The following is a 17,130-nucleotide window of genomic DNA, read 5'->3' on the forward strand; positions in this document are numbered from 1 at the left end:
GAGTAGCCCCCGCTCGCCACAACCAGAGAAAAGCACATGTGCAGCAACGAAGACCCAACACAGCAAAGAATAAAATAAATAAAATTTTAAAATAAAAATAAATAAATAGAAGGGCACAGCCCCTCCCCAGGGTTTAGGAAAACAAAAAAAATTTCAGGAGACCACTCTATTAAAACGAAATCTCTCCCATTTTTGAACCACTCACAGTAGATCTGTCCTGCAGAACTCAGCTCCATTCCTCAGCCTCCAGGAAGCCTTCCTTCACTACCTCAGCCTTCCCTGCACACTGTCTTCTCTTCTGATGGCCACTCTTGCCCTTACAGTCACAGGGGTTCCAGTGAAAGGAGATGCAGCCATATGAAACCCAAGGTCACATTGTTGGCCATAAATGCCCAGCTGCCCAGCACTTTCCTGGTCAGACAAATGTCAAAGTGTGGCCACAGCCTAAAAACCCTACCTCAGATCATAAACGCAGTTCATACTCATTGTAGGGCATTTGGGAGAAATGGAAGGGGTTTTAAAAGCAAATAAACATCAGCCATGATCTCTTTACCCAAAGACTGGGTAACGCCTAGTGTTGACAGAGCTGCCGGTGGGAGGGGAGCTCTTGCCGGAGCTCTGGGGTGCAATCTGGCACCCACTCCGTCACGTTAAGAAAAGGCACAACCGCTGACCTGGCGCTTCCACTCTGTGGTATGTGTCCCGGAGAAAGGCTTGCTGGCATGGGGGCACGAGGGCACAAGCCTGTGAACGTTCACCTAGAGGCAGGGGGAGACAGGACGGTCACACGTGGGCGGTGACACCATGTGGCACCATACGGCAGTCAAAACAGGCAACCAGATGAGCACATGGCAGCAAGGGTGGATGTCTTAAAAGTACCGAGCTGAGAGGAAAAACATCAGAAGCAGGATGAAGCCTACAACCGACAGCATTTATGGAAATGAGAAGTACAGACACACACAACGCTATGCATTTTGCAAGAACACAGAAACACAAGAACTCACATTTAACACATTGGAATGTGTTTGCCTGTGGGAGGAGGGGAATGGGAGTGCAGGTAGAGACAAAAGAGAATACATTTTTTTAATGAATTAAACAAGAGGATCCTTGCACAGACAAGTGATGGGGACGTGACATGAACTGAGACGCGATAAATGCACGTCTGCACCGGGGGTTCAAATAAAGCCTACAGATCCCTCCCCTGCAGAGGCGCACGGTTTCACTCAAACGTGTATCTATTCATTTACAAGTTTATTGGCTCCTCTGGCGTTGGGCTGTGGCCCAGACTCCAGGAAGAGGAACATGAGAAGAACAGACAGGAACCAAGGAAATCAGAGGTGGACCCACAGAGACCTGGGCGAAAAGAGTCAGGGACAGGACAGGGAAGAAAGGCTGGGCAGCAGCTTGGGTGGAGGCGTCAACTGACGGTTCCCAGGGGGCACTGCTCTCACTCCTCTGAAGGGTGGTGGGCCTGGGTAGCTGCCCAAGTTCAGGTGTGGATTCTAGTCACATGATGTGGCCAGCCTAGCACACAGATGTCAGCACCTTCGCCCTTGAGTGGGAAGGCATCGTCCACTTGGCGTGAGTCCTCCAGGCTGGCAGAAGTTCAGGATCGTGGCCACGCCATCTCCGTGAGATCTCAGTCCTCACCTCCAAGCAAGGACAAGAGGAAGGATGTTAGGAAGGTCCCATTGCCACTTCTTTACTCAACCCCAGTAGGGCTGAGGGTGCAGGGGGAGACCATGCAGGAGAAACAGAGACAGGGATTCCTGGAGCAGGAGAAGCTATGGTTGGCCACAGCCACTGCTAAGTACTACCTCTAGAGGATACTACTTCCTCCTTCCCGTATTTCTGACAGTCCCTTTGGCTCCTTTCTCTTTTAGCACTGCCTTTGTCTGGGCCCAGTTAAAGATATTTCTGGGTGCTTTCTTGAGTTTCTGGCCAAAAAACTACTCTGTCTTCCCCAAAAGCTTAGACCATCCCCTGTTCTGGGGTTCATTCCTGCCCCTGCCCACTGAGCTGAACTGTGGCCACTGGGAACCTGTCCAGGGGACATGACCTGAAGAAAGAGAGGCCTCCAAACTCTGTCTGAGGAGGTGCAATTGAGGGGATTGAGAGTAACTGAAGGAAAAGCCACTTGGGAGATGTAGTGGGGGGGGGAGTGTCTGTATCATCACATCTCCAAGGGGCTGCTGGGGCAAAGGGGGGCTGAGAGGCTGTGACATTTCTGACAGAGCTGAATTTAAGCTGTGACAAAGACAAAAAGGAGACAGATTTCCATTCAACGTAAAGGTGAGCTTCCTGATGATAGAAAGTGTCATTGACAGGTAGTAAGCTCCCTGTCTCCAGAGGCATGTAACTATCTGGTCCCCAAACCTCTTCCTGGGACAGATCCCTTCACAACTCTCTGTGGAATCCCCTTTTCCAGATCCCACCCACCTCGTCCAGGGCTGTTCCTCGCCCCTCTCGGCAACCCCAGGGCCCATGAGCCACTACAATCAGATACTGCAGTCCTGCGTCTGCATCCAGACGCCAGATAAGGCTGCAGAAGACTCAGAAAGGCTAGGGTGGGAGCAAAGAATGTCAGAGGGGAGGGAGCCAATAAGAGACAGCGGTGGCAGAATAGGGGGTGCAATGCTCCACAGCTGGGGTACAGGTAGGTACATCCAGGTCTCCAGCAGAACACAGAGCCCACAGCAAATCCTTGGCCACCAGAGGGAGCCCATGACTCTGCCTGTGCACACAGCAACAGGACCTGGTTGTCTGGGGCACTGAGTTAAATTCTCCCACCCCTCCCCATAAAGCAAGTCTGTCCTAAAGGAAAAATGCAAAGTGTCTTCTGGGTGGGATGTTATCATTCACTCCTCTTTATCATCTCTCCATAGTTCTACATGTGCATCGGTACCATCTCTTCTGTCTGTTCATGTGTTTGTCCATCTCTGGTCTGTTCTTTTTGTGCATCTCCCCTCCAGGTGCTCTCTCTCAGAGTCCCTGGCTTTTCTCTCCATCATCCTCCCTGTCTCTGCACTTGAATTTCTTTTCCTAGACTTTGTATGTCTACCTCTGACTTTCTTAGTTCCTCTGTGTCTTGTCCCTGTCTCTCCAGGAGCTGACTTATTCCTTCCCCCACTCTCTGTCGTTCAGTTTTAGAAACACAGAAGTAAAGGATCCTTTTAACCCACCCCTGGATCCCTCTTCTGATCCCTGAAAGGCCTTCTCCACCTCCTGCTGAATGGACAGTAATCTTGGCCCAGCCCAGAGGAGGGATGGATAAAAGATGTGTACAGGAAGTATTCAGGTTAAGCTTGATCCAGAAACTCAGGACAGATTTCCACAAAGGATTGCAGGACTCAGTGTTTGGCCTGATCGGGGATTTACAGGGGTTGGGCAAGAGAGAGGCAGCCTTAGGACTGGTGGGAGGGAAGGCTTAACAAATAAGGATAGCCTGAGTCACATACCTCTTGGTTGAGGAAGCAGTACAGGATGGCAACAATGAAGCCCTGCGGGGCCAAAGAGAAAGGACCCCATCACCTTGGCCTGGCCTCAAGGTGTCTGCAGTCTTCCTACTACCTTTTTCCCCTACTCTCCGCCAGGCTGTGACTTGGACCAAGTGTTTGGGAAAAGGGAAAGTAGACGTATTCATCACTTACCATGTGCCAGGCATATTGTCACATCTAATTGTCATAGCAAGCCTGCCAAGGCTGTACTGTTGGCCCCGTTGGCCTGTTTCTCTGATTCTCTTTATTTCTGCATCCCCTAGTATTAAGCACAGAGCCTGACACATAAGAGGTGCTCAGTAAATGTTGAACAGATTGGATGAATGGATGGGTAGATGGATGGATATGTAGACAGGTGCATGAGTAGTTGAATGAATAGAGAGATGGATGGATGGGAGAAAAACAGACAGATGGATACTTGAATAGATGGATGAGTGGCTGGAAGGAAGAATAACGAGCCTAGTTGCCCTCACCCTACCATGAAATCAATCAAGCCTGTGGGCGGCAGCACCTTCCTCCTGCCCAAGGACTCAGAGGGAAGGAGTGAGTGCTGTGGGGGTCCTCACCTGGAAGGAACCCAGTCCCAGCTCCAGGGGGAGGCGAATGCCCAGGCCAGCACTGTCAGGCAGGAAGTTGAAGATGATGTAGTGAATTCCAAACAGCGGGATGAGGAGAAGGGTTGACTTGGAGAGACGCCTGCAGAAAAAAACAAGCCCAAGGCTGGAATTAGAAAGTCCCATGGGTCCCCTACCTACTTTCACTTCCCACCAGCTTTCCATATCAATTCTACACACCAGCCACCCTGGAGAACTCCCCACATGCACCGTGGGCTTCCTTACTTTGGGCCCCTGGATTTTGCTGTTCCCTCTGCCAAATTCTCTTGTCTCTATTTATTCTAGTCAAGTCTATGTATCTTTCAAAGCCTAGTTCAAAGACACCTCTTCCAGGAAGTCTTCCCAGACTGTACTCCAACCCCACCATCTGTTTAGAAAGGATCTCCTTCCACAGGCTCCCATAGAAATTGATCCCAACACTCATCAGCCTATTTGGCCTGGCAGCTGGCTGTTTGGAGCCCCATCCTTCCTATACTGTGACCTACTGGAGGGCAGGAACCGTATCTATTCTCTCTGGGGACATAGGGACAAGCACTGGACCAGGATCGTGGGTGCCTAATCGTGCATAAAAGAGAACCATGCTGACTCCTACTCCAGTTATGTCCCCAGAACCCCCGGAAACACACACACACACACACACACACACACATTACCAGTACTGACGCTGGGTGTGGAGGCTGCCCTGAGCTGGCTCCAGTTTCCTCAGCAAGATACGGATAATATTGAGAAAAAGCCCAAAGTTCACCTGCAAATAGAGGTGCAGGAAGGTGGAAGGCAAGGGTCAGGGGTGACCCAAATGGCCTGGGGTGGGACATCTTTGGGAACTAGAAACCTCAAATCCTTGAGAGGCAGGGATGTGCAGGTAGATGGATGTGCAGGTCATTGCTCTAGACCTTGTCGACTGAGACTGGACAGTCCCATAGGGCGCTCAGGGTCCCCCTCCCTTTCCAGTCCCAGGACCAAGGGTGGGAGGTCAGGCCTTGCCATCCTGCCTCCAGCACCTCTCAGGCTCTTCTCTGGCACAAAGCATGTGGCCTTCTCTTTGTACAACTGCAAAACTGACAAAAATGCGTACATTCACCCAGGCCACAAAAACCAGTCCTAGCTGCCCTGTCCTCCACGTGGGAGCAGGTAGGAGTTTCAGCTGCCGCGTCTTCTACTCTCCCAGCCCAGCCTCACTGCAGTGGTAGGTGATCTGCAAGCAGGGCGCCAGACTCATCAAAGCTCTGAACTAGAAGAGGCCTGAGCGCTGGTTTTACCAATGGGCTGCTGAGGTCCAGAGAGGGCCTCACAGAGAATCTGGGGCAGAGCCAGGCTGGAACCCCAGGTGTCCTGACTCCCAGCCTGGAGTCATGTTTCCTGCTGTGTATGGCTGCTCGGTGGACCCAGGGAGGTTGGCTGAAGAAAGCAGAGGACAGTGGCCCCAGGCACTGACCCCAACGGAAAGGACGATGGGTCCTTTGATGATCCACCAGTAGGGGGAGCTGTCGTCCAGGTCCCAGCACCTGGGGAGAGGACAGGCCGGGACTGATGGGGGGGTGGGATGGGGTGGGAAGAGTGCAGCTGCTGGAAAGCCCTTTTCTGTGGCACCCATGCTCCTCCCTCCTCGCTACCTACCAGCCTCTAGGTTCCTCACTTTGGAATTTGAGCCTTCTAGCCTCACCCTACTCCCAACCAGCCTTATCTATGTCCTCTCAGACACTTAGGCACTTTCCAAAGGCGTGCCCTGATGCAAGCTGGGTTCACTCCTTCTCTCCACCTAGGTGGTTGAGTTTCTCAAAACTCAGTCTGTTTGCTGCCTTCTTGTGGCTCCAACACGCCCCCTGTTCCAGAAGGCCCCCACTTACAGCCCCCTACCCCCTGAGCCCCGAACCCTGAGATTCTGCGCCCCCTTTGTGCCCAGGCTCAAGCCCCTTTTGTACGATCCACGACTGCATCTCCCACCCCTCTCCCAAGCCTGGGAGTTCTCCTCGTCTTCCCAGCTTGGAGGACAGCCTCATTGCCTGAGCGTCTAGTGCATGCCCCATGGGGACCCAGTACGGGTGTGATGAAGAGATAGCCCAGACTCACGCAACATCCTCAAAGGCCAGCTTGCAACCCACCCACATGCCGGTGAAGAGCAGGGGAAGCCCTGAGGGGGTACAGAAAAGACACGAGTAAGGGGTCTTCATCCTGTGCCCACCTCCCACCGCTACAGCCAGTCACACAGGACACTGTGAAGGCGGGACCAGGAGAGAGCCCGGAGACCGGGAACCTGGCCCTGAACTCCAGCACTTGCTGTAGGACTGTAGGCTGCCCTTCCTCTCCCTGGGCCTTGGGGTCATCATGAGTGAGATGAAGGGACCTTGGTGTGAGCTCCCTGGGCATCCCCGACCCCCCAACACCCGCACAGTGCCCAAACCAGCCCTCGGTGCTCACCCCAGCCAGCAAGGACCAGCCACCAGAAGGTTCTCCTTGCGCTGGGTGACGTGGAGGCCAAGAGGCAGGTCAGGTAGACAGCTTCTGCCAGCAGCCAGCTGAAGTTGGTCATGGTGGCGAAATGGGAGGTGGCCACAGAGACCTTGCACAGAACCTGTGGGCCGGGGGCTGCGCACTTCAGAGCCCGGACATCCCGTGGAGCCCCGCCAAGTCTCCCCTACCCCACTCAGGCCCCAAACCTCCAGGTCTCCTCCACCTTGGGCTGCCCCAGAGGGGTGTGTGGTAGGGTAATGTGGTGGTTAAGAGCACAGATTTGGGATCCAGACAGCCTGGGTTCAAATTTACCAGCTGGATAACCTTCCCACACCTTAGCTTTTCATCTCTAAAAGGAAAAACTTCCAGTGCCGGCTCGTGGCCTCATCATAAGGATTAAACGGAAACCCTGTATGCGAATTGCTACTGTTTTTACTCTCACCGCATCCCTCCTGAGCTCAAGTCAATCCCTAGAGCTGAGGATACAGAACACCATTTATTCATGCACTGCTCCGTCCTGCGAACATACGCGCGTGTACCCGTGCATGCATTCATGCATTCACTGCATGACCCTGCTCATCTGTCTCAGAATGGCCCAGGCTTGGCCCCGCCCCCACCATTCAGCTGCTGGGTGACATCGCCAATCATCCCTCATCTACATATGGGACTAAAATGAAAATAGATGTAGGAAGCAAAAGGAGATAACATATGTAAAGCATTTAGCGTAACACCTGTCACATAAGTGCTCGATACAGATACTATTATTATGCCTTTCATTAACGAATGAAGGTCACCTGTTCATTCATGTAGCTGTTCGTTTCCAGCACGGTGTCAGAGTACCTGGTGAGTGCTGGGCCACCACACTCAGCCCAACTTCCCTTATTTTCGGTCTCTTCTCATAGCCCACCTCCCTGCCCCCAGGATGACACCCCTGTTTCTTGGACTTGCCCCAGCTTCTCCTGTCCGTGAGAGCGGGTCGTCTCACACTGGGCACGTTCACCGTGGCCTTCCCCACTCCCTCCCTATCATTGCTGCCCGCCCAGCTCCAAAGCTATCTCCTCCCTGAAGCCCTCTCCTCTACCTAGTGGTCCCATAAAATCTGGTATAATCTGTCCCCTTAGGCACCCGGGGTGCTCCTCAAGGGAGACACACGGCTCTGCCCAGGCCCTGACATACCCAGGCCCAGCACAGACAGACAGTGCTCGGAGGAAGTGTGAAATGGAAAGGCTGGCTGGAGTGAAATGGGGTCCGGCTTGGGATATGGGATGGGGAATGGAACAGGAATACAGAATGTGGAGTGGAGAGTGGAATAAGGGAAGCGCTGTGGATGGGCACCGTCGTCCAGGAAACAGCCGGAGGATTTAGAACTTGACCACAAGGAGGGGGAGGAAGGGGGAGAGGTGATTTCCCGCTCTGTCGTTAGCAAAGTGGGAGCCGCAGGGTCAGCCCCCGCTACCCCGACAGGCACATCTGCATCTCTCATCCAACCTCCTCGCCCGCACCCGCACCAGCACCCCGACCCATGGCTGTTACAGTGGAGAAGCTGCAGTGGTCCGTGTCCTCGCCGTGAAAGAGGGTGGCATCCTTCAGGAACACAGCTCCCGCCTTGAGAATAAAGGTGGCGAACAGCTGGGTGTGGATGTAGTTCCTGGGGCAGTGGAGCCTCCTGGAGGGGGCAGGAGGGGAGAGGAACAGGACGCAAGGTGGGAGAGGGGCTTCGCGTGTGCTCAGAGCAGGCTTGGGGAGGCTGAGCGGGGCGCGAGGCGAACTGAACTGGCTTGGGTTGGATTGCCTCAGATTGGATTGCGTTGAACTTGAGGCTTCAGCTATAACCTTGCAGGACGGCTGGGCTCAGTGTAGGTGAGAGGACAGAGAATAGCAGTCAGTCCCTTGCCTTCAGGGAGCTCACGGTGTGGAGGACAGAGGCAGAAAGGACAGGGTCCTGCCCAGGGGGGCCCCCTGATGATCAGAGAGAGGCGGCTCATCCCCAGGAGACAGAGAACAGCACAGGCCAGGCTGGGGGTGGGGTGAGGTGGGGCTTTGAGAGGGCAAAGATCAAAGGGTTGAATTAGCCAAGAAGGGCTTCACAGCAGGACCAAAGAGGACTCTTGAGCTGAGCTTTGAATGTTAAGGGATATGAGGGCACTGAGAAAAAAGGAGGCAGGCATTCCAAGCAAATAGAATAAGTTCCACACAAGCAGAGGTGTAGAGGTGGGAGCCAGATCTGGAGTGTGAAGGGAGGGGTCTGCGCCTGGGGGAAGGGAAAGGAAAAGTTAGAAATGGCCGATGGCAGATCTGGGAACGTCTTGCATATCCAGGTAAGGGTTCAAGTTTGGTGCTGTGGACGACACGGAGGGCGTAGGTTCTGGAGCAGGTGGTGAGGATGGCGAACCTGAGGGCAACCAGGATGGTGATGGCCATGAAGAGGGCCACGGCAGAGACGCTGTGGCCCATGGTGTAGACGACCCTCACGGTGGAGAAGTAGGATTTCTGGGGAGGGTGGAGACGGAGGAACGCTCAGCAACTGGGCCTTTGAGGAGAGGGAGGCTTGACAGTCAAACAGGTGACATTTTCAATTCTATCCCGAACCTGCCCGTGTCGGGGCAGGGGCGTCTGTGGGGACCACAGCAAACTCCCTCCGGAACTGAAGCGAAGCTTTTGTTTGCAGCCTGTCGGCTGGTGAGGAAGCAGGGGAGGGGCGGGGGGAGGGGGAGGGGAGCTAGATGCTTAACTCTGGCTGTCGCTGGGGGTAGGGGAGGCTGCCACAGAAACCGCGCGTCCCCGGGGAGTGACAACGCTCAGGAGGAAATCGGGCTTGTTTATTGACATCCAGCTTGCTCACTGGCTTGGGAACATGACATCCCCAAATAAAGGGGACAGCCGGGGACAGCTGCAAGGAAAAGCTCTTTCCAAGACCAAGGTTTGGATCCATCTAAGTCAAGCCTGGACTCCGGAGATGGGGACAGAGCGTGCAGCCTTGCGGGGAGGGGGACTCCGGAGACGGGGACGGAGCGTGCAGCCTTGCGGGGAGGGGAGCGATCGGGGACCCAGCTCCCCTGAGGGTTGCAGGCAATCATCGCCCCTCCCAGACTCAGTCTTTTTATCTGAAAAAATGTCAGACTCATGCTTTGCCTTCAGGGCTAGGGGGAAAGAGATATGGGATTATGGCTGTGGAGGCACCTTGCAAAGGCCATGCTCGATTTGGAGGCGTGGGGTGTGCCGGCTAGGTTAGGGGGCACTGACATCACTCCAGGCTTTGGTTTCTCTCACTTGCCCACAGACTGAGGGCCAGAGAGGGCAAGGAGCTTGCCCAGGACCACTAAGGGCCTTTGTTTCCCAGAACTGCTCTCAGCTCCCTGCCCTGGAGGCCTGGGCACAGAGAGCGTATGCCAAGGAGAAAAGAAGACGGTGGCCAGCACATCTCCCTCCCTGTCCTCTGCCTCCCCTCTCCCTCCTAGCTGCATGGTCCACCTGTCTCCCTTGAGCAAGTTAGCACAAGACCCCCTCTCTTCCAGACGCTGCCATCTTCCGGAAATGTGCTGTAATGAATATTCCAACCTGCTGACTGCAATGGGAATGGCGGCCCCTACAGCTGTGCGGTCCACCACCCAATCAAACATCCACGGCGACCCTTCCTCCAAGATGCCAGGAGCCTCTCACCTCTTCAGTTAGCAGCTCCAGGGGCACAGGACAGGCCTCAGGATAGGGCGGGAAGGGCTCAGACCAGCCCGTGACGGTGCAATCCCGCTTCAAGGCCCCGGCCCCTGGGAGGCAACAGAGGCAGGGAAGGAGAGATTTTGTCAGGACAGCTGCTCCTCTCTCCCCAGGAGAGGTCGGGGAGCCGGGGAGTGACCCTGGCAGGGTCTGCACAGACAGCCCATCTCTGCAGCAGAGAGAGAGGAACCTTCTCTCCAGAGGCCTGGGGTCCAGGCCCAGCCTGCTTGGGACACGGTCTAGGAACTTCCTCTCTGGCCTCAGACTCACCTTCTGTTCATTGAAAGAATGGTTCCCTTGAGGAGCAGAGTAGCAAGTTGGGCCTCCAGCGTCCTAAGGGCAGGGGGGAGAAAGGAGGCCCTCTCTGCCCCTGGAGGGACCGTCCACCCCAGACACCCAGGCCAGGGAGGTGAAGCAGGCAACTTCCCAGAGGACATTTACTCAATTCCAGGCCCTGAGTTCAGCACTGCCAAGCCCCAATCATTAACCCCACCCTCCGTGCAGTTAGTGCTCTTGTTTTCCCCAGGTCACTGGAGGTCAGAGAGCTGAGGGTCTGGGAGGGTGACTGACTCGCCCAAGGTCACACTGAAAGAGGAGAAGGGGGAAGGCGGTGCTCAATCCAGGTCTGCCTGGCCCCCGAGCCAGGGGTGTGGCCACCACATTCTGCTACCACCAGATGCAACCACGTCACGTCCGCGTCCCCCCCTTCCCCCAGCACACCCCCATCGCCCCTCACCTGGCTCTGAGCTGAAGTGAGAGAAGAAAGCCGGGCAGGGGAGGCTCACCCACTCGCCAGAGCCTGCCGTCGGCCAGCACAGCAGCCCATCCCAGGTCCTGGGGCAGCCTAGACAGTGAGATGGGAGCAGAGGAGACCCAGCCCAGGGGACAGGCTTGTCCGCCATCCTGAATGGGAGGCTGGAGGAAATCAGGAAATCCGTGACAAGCCACCCCCGGCCTCCCAAGCCACGTACCAAAGGTGGAGTTGGACATCCCCTCTGCCGCTTGCAGACAAGCTCGCTCATCCTCTCTCAGCTGGGTGATGTAGTCACACTCTGGGTGCACGTGGCCCAGTACCTGCAGGAGACAGTGAATGGGATGAGCTAAGCCAGCTGGATGCTTCTTCTGGGTTTGCTGGTCTAATGGCCTGAAGACAGAGATAAAGCCTGATTCATTTCCACGGCCGTGCTCTTAAGCACAGGGCCCGACTCATCCAGGTATGCTTAATGGGTATTTGGACGAAAGGCAGACAAGCAGGAAGGGAGGGAGGCAGAGAGAACAGAGATTTGGACGGCTGCGTCCCCTTTTCATTTCATGGAAGTAAGTTCTGAGTCACATTAAACAAAAGTCTTCAGAAGATCTCACAGAGATGGCCAACTCAATAGTGCCTCTGTGTAGCAGCCTTTCTTCCTTCTTTGTTTTACTCCCCTGCTCTGTACTCCCACTCCCCGAAGGCAATTCTGCATAAAGTACCTTGGTAGAGAGAGTAATGGCCCCCCCAAATGTCCATGTCCTAATCCCTGAAACCTGTGACTAGGCAACCTTACAAAGAGACTTCGCAGATGTGATTAAGTTAATGATCTAGAGATGGAGCGATTATCCTGGATTATCTGGGTGGACCCAATGTCATCACAGGGGTCTTTATAAGAAGGAAGCAGGAGTGTCAGGGTGAGATAAGGAGATATTCTGACAGAAGCAGAGGAGTATGTGTGTGAGTGTGTGTGTGTGTGTGTGTGTGTGTGTGTGTGTGTGTGTGTGAGAGAGAGAGAGAGAGAGAGAGAGAGAGAGAGAGATGAAGATGCTACACTGCTGGCTTTGCAGGTGTAGGGTCATGAACCAAGGAATGCAGGTGACATCCAGAAACTGGAAAAGGCAAGGAAGCGAGTTCTCCCCTACAGTCTCCAGAAAGCACTATGCAGCCCTGCCAACACTTTGGTTTTAAGCCACTGAAAACCATTTTGGACTTCTGACCTCCAGAATTGTAAGAAAATAGATTTGTGCCGTTTTAAGTCACTAAGTTGGTGGTAATTTGTTACGGCAACAATAGGAAACTAATGCAACTACCTACACAGATGCCTTTGTCTCAGGCTCTGCTTTCAGAGGTACCCTGACAAAGATATGTGAAAAAAATGGGTAGATAAGTGAGAGGATAGACGGATACGTGAATGAGTAGATGAATGAGGTGAAAGAGCAAATGAATGTGGATTCATGGATGAATGAATGAACGGGTAACTGTGTGGCTGGCTGGTAGAATGAGTGAACATACGTACAATAGATAGGTGAATAGATAGAGGGATGCGTGAATACATGCATGGATGGGTGGATGGGTGGACAGGCGGATGGATGAGAGCATGCTCGTGGAGATGGATGGGTAGGTAACGGACAGATACGTGGAGGGATAATGGGTTTGTGGTGTGACTCAGTCATCAGGAAGGAGTTTCCCAGAGCCTGGTGCCACCCGGTGACCACAGGGAATGATCCCTGGAAGCTGGTAAAGAAGCTGTTTTTCTGGAAACCCTCTAGCAGCATTTCTGAGAGTGCACCTCATGATCTAACTGCAGATCACCTGGGACGGAGTCAAGAATATGCAGAGATCGATGGCTGGATCTAGGACTTTGCATTTTAACAAGTTCTCTAGGAAGCTGGGAGTCAAAGGCAGGAATTCTTAACACCCCTCCCTCCCACTGCCCCAGACTGGAGAAAAACTGAAATGGACTGTCCAACAGGGCACAGCCCCAGACAGATACATGTGAGGGAACCCAACTTTATAAGACGTGCTCCTTACACTGTGAACATATCCACAGCCCACATTTGTGTACAACATGCACATCAAGTTCAATCGGTGTAGATTTCTGTCCCCAAGGATTTCACAAGGAGGCGTGGAGTGAGGATGGGAGCTAAAACCTGGTCCTGATAGATCCAATACAAACTGATCAGAGGCAGGACAGGCACTATGGGAGGGTGGCCCTTCTCACAGGGACTGAGAAGGTGGCATTTGAGCCGGACCTGAAACAAAAGGAGCTTTTTTTTTTTTAATTGGTGAGGAAAAGAGCACTTGGGACAAAGAATGTGCACAGACAAGGGAGTGGGCAGACGCAGCTGAGCTGAGTGAGGGGAGAGCCCTTCCCATGGCCATCCTCGCACCCACACGCACACACGCGTGCACACACGAGCCCCGATGTCCGGCACAGAGTCTGTGTCAGCAGGTGTTTAATTAACGCCCAGTGTCCTTTGACAGAAATCCAGGCACGGCAAAGAGCACAGTGGATGCGAGACAGGGGCTGGGGTCAGAGAGGAGGGACTTCAAACACCAGAGCGGGGACAGTGGACAGCAGGTGGCCACATGGAAGGGACCCAAGGACAGGCCAGTGGGCTAGGAGAGGACCTGGAGACCCAGCCCAGTAAGTAGGCTCACCCCTACCGGCCCTGCCCTATGGGGAAGGACACCCCTGTCCTGATCTGCTGACCCTGTTCGCCCAAATCCAGCTTGGGCTCAGCTCTGCCACCTCCTGCTTGGGTCCCTGGGACCTCAGGTTACAGGTTCCACCTGCCGCCCAGGCTCTGGATCTCCAACCTGGTGGTGCCTCTTGGCTTCCTCCCCGGGACTCAGGGACCCAGGAGCCATCTCAGAGCAGAGCCCCCGTCTTATCTCCCCCACATGTCCCCAGTAGCAGTCTGATGGTCAGAAGTGGGTAGATGGGGACAGCAGACTCACCTGATATGGGACTGTGGGCTCCATCTGCCCTTCCCCCCCCTCCACGTCTGCAGCCCATCCCTTCCTGGGATACCTTCTCAGGGCCTGACTAGGGAACCACTGAGGCCAAAAGAACTAGGGTCCCTGGTGGGAAGCCTCCCACCGAAAGGAGAGACAGACAGCCCTCACAGTTCCTAAGGGGAGGAAAATTCAGGGAAGCCCAACTCATGACCCAGATGTGTGGTAACAGGTGGAGACGGTACAGGGTGGGGAACGGTGGACATTTCCAAGACTTACCCAAACCCCGCCCCACTCACTTAGGGCTCGGGGATCATCTGGCCCCTGTACCGGACCCACTCCTCCTGAGGGGAGACTCTGTCACCCTGCGTACCTCGGCCTTGCTGACCGTGGCTACAGCTAAGCCGGGGTCTGTGCAGGATGGAGGCCACACTGGGAAACAATGACTTAGTGCTGGCCCTGACCCTGCCACCAGCAGCTGAATGACCCCCACGGGATCTCAGTCCCCCCTCCTAAAAATAGAGCATTCATTGTAGGGTGCACACAGATGAGAGGCAGGAAGCACCCCTCACCGAAGAGGGGAGGGCGTAGAAGTCTCCCACACTGCACCCCATGCCCAGCCTTTGACAAGTCAGATCTGACTTCATGCACAGCAGCCCTGGGGGGAAGACAAAGTGAGGCTCAGGAAAGGACTTGCACAGATCACACAGCTAGTTTCACGGCTCCAGGATTCAAGCCTAAAGGCCATGCACGAGGGGCAGGTGCAGCACAGTGCCTGGGAGGCGCGGCTCGGGCCCCCGCCCACATATACACACTCACACACAAGCCAGTAGAGCGGGCTCTCAGGAGTCCCTGGGAGCTGCAGCTGCCTCCCCGGGACCTGTGTCTCCCATCCTGGTCCCCACGTCCCTGTCACTTGCATTCACTCCGGGAAAGCACGCTGGGGAAATGTGGCACATTCAGAGAGGGCCCCCTCCTGGCAGCCCGTTCTCCAGCACTCTAGGCCTCCGAGCTGGACAGCTTCTCAGGGCCCCAGGGCGTATCATGCGAGGAAGTGTCCCCCAAATGCCGGAGGGGAGCAGCTGCTCACTTACTACCCAGGGCCTCTCAGTCCCTGGCCACACCCTCTTCAAAGGAAGCAACCAAACGGAGTGGCTCCAGGGCTCGTGGGGAGACAGAGGGCTCTGGGGAGCTTGTCGGAGGAGGGGGTGTGGATAAGACTTGGGGTGTGAAGGGGAGGCGGAAGTACTATCTGGGGACAGAGTCTTGTGGCCCCCAGAGGGTGCAGACAGGCCCTGGGGGGAGCAACGGGCAAGCAAATTCCGTTCAGCCCCAGGAAGGACCGTTTCCTCGTCGGAGCTCCCCAGGGATGAGCAGGCTGCCTGGGAAGGGTGGGGGAGGAGAGGAGGGGGCCACGGAGGAGACGAAGAGCTCATCTACCACTGGCTTGGTAGAGAGACGCCTGTGCTGGTGAAGGGTGGACCCCAGTACGGCCCTGTGGCTCCCAGCTCTCGAGCCCAGTGGGAGGGGCAGGAGGGTCTGAGCTGGCTACTCACGGTGGGTAAGGGGCACAGCAAGCAGAGGAGGCAGGCACCCCACACCTTGCTGTCCATGGCAGGGGCGTGGCAGCGGCTCCTCGGTCAGCCTCGGTGAGCCCCGCTCTCCTGCCCACTGTCCCCTGCTCCTGTCGCCGCTGCCAGCACACCGTCTGCCTCCCCTTCCCAGGTGGCTGTTTGCATAGGCAGGAGCCAGCGAAGGGGACAGAACGGCTGAATATTCAGCAGGATTACAGGACACCGTGCCCGTCTCAACCCCGGCCTTGGGGTGGGACTCCACGTTCCCAGGAGAAACGGGGTGGGCCCCTGCAACCCCCCTCCACTCTGTCTGTAAGTCGGCCCGTGTCTGTCCTGACACCAAGGTCACAGAGAAATGACAGCCACAGGACACCTCTTACCCCAGTAGGTCAGTATTCTTTATCGTTTTCTTCTCTGAGCCCAGCCCTCTGCGGGCCCACCCTGGAGAGACTCAGAGAAGAAGAAGAGGGCCTGGGCCCACCCTCAGGGAGCCCCCAGTTTGGTTGTGATCCCAGCCTCATCCACAGTGCTGGAGGGTGAACTCAGAGCCCTGGGGACCCAGCAGAGGTGGATAGGGTGTCAGTGGAGGCTGCAAAGTAGGAATGAGCTTAGAAAAGGGCTGGGCAATCACGAAGCACCCATATGGGCTGGTCGAGAAGGTGACATATCAGCAAAACCTCATTTCTGTTCCCGGCAAGGATGCCAGCCTGGATGGCGAGGTGAAGTCTGCAGGTGTCCAGGCTCTGGATTTTACAGGGGGGCCTTGTCAATCTCTCCAGAAGTCCTCATGGCAACAGAGAAAAACAGGAAACGTGCAAGAAGATTCATGGAGCTAAGCCATCCTGAATGGGGAAAACCACTGTTATCAGGGGCAGAAACAAGAGGACCTACACAACAGCTCGGATTATTTTCCATATTCATTGCCTGGTTATTTTTATTATCGTTTTAGACTTTAAAATGAGGAATCCCAATTGGCCAGGCTACAGACAGTGTTCTAAACTGCCCTGGATCCTCCACGGCACCGGGGGGATTGGAAAGCACATTTGATCTTCAAGGGCCCTGAATGTGCCAGTACCTGGCAGGTCCCAACATCTGTGTGCAGGTCTGCATTCCCAGAGCTTGACGGGCCAGACACTGTGACACAGACGTGTTTACAGCCTAACTCGAATCATGAATGATGAAGCTCCTTGCCCCTGCCACGTCTGGATTGAGGAATCGTCTTACATCAGCAGGGCTTTATTTTTCCATTGGTGTTCATCACCAACAAAGAAAAATATTTTGAAAAGAAAACATGAAGCGTCCCCAGCCCAGACATTCCTGCCCTTGCACAAGCGTTTTCATGTGCTTGGCCGTGACCTGGGACAGGTCTCACACCACAACTAGCTCGCACATTTGCAGGACGAAGCAGAGCCCCTCTGTTGACAGGCTGAGTGAGGATGCAGTGCCGGAAGCAGAGCACTGACCAGGTGTATCTTTAAGGGAGAGCCAGAGCCTCTGTCCCCTAGCTACAGAGAGACAACAGCCCAAGATCAAATACCGCAGTGATCACTGTTGATAATTATGTCAATTAG

At 54.8% G+C, this 17,130-nt stretch overlaps 1 protein-coding gene across 1 annotated transcript; it reads right to left on the reverse strand.

Moving 5' to 3' along the window:
• Positions 1-1,524: 1,524 nt before the first annotated feature.
• On the reverse strand, positions 1,525-15,598 carry GHRHR (growth hormone releasing hormone receptor; the record flags this gene model as incomplete). The annotated part of the gene is made up of 13 exons (XM_082661993.1): positions 1,525-1,650; positions 3,459-3,500; positions 4,064-4,193; positions 4,765-4,856; positions 5,547-5,616; positions 6,182-6,242; positions 6,530-6,683; positions 8,096-8,228; positions 8,955-9,052; positions 10,223-10,326; positions 11,013-11,120; positions 11,248-11,350; positions 15,542-15,598. The coding sequence occupies 13 exons, from the start codon at positions 15,596-15,598 to the stop codon at positions 1,525-1,527; spliced, it is 1,278 nt and encodes a 425-aa protein (XP_082518119.1).
• Positions 15,599-17,130: the final 1,532 nt, after the last annotated feature.

This window comes from Grampus griseus (assembly GCF_964374135.1).
Source record: "Grampus griseus genome assembly, chromosome: 9".
NCBI classification, from domain to species: Eukaryota; Metazoa; Chordata; class Mammalia; order Artiodactyla; family Delphinidae; genus Grampus; species Grampus griseus.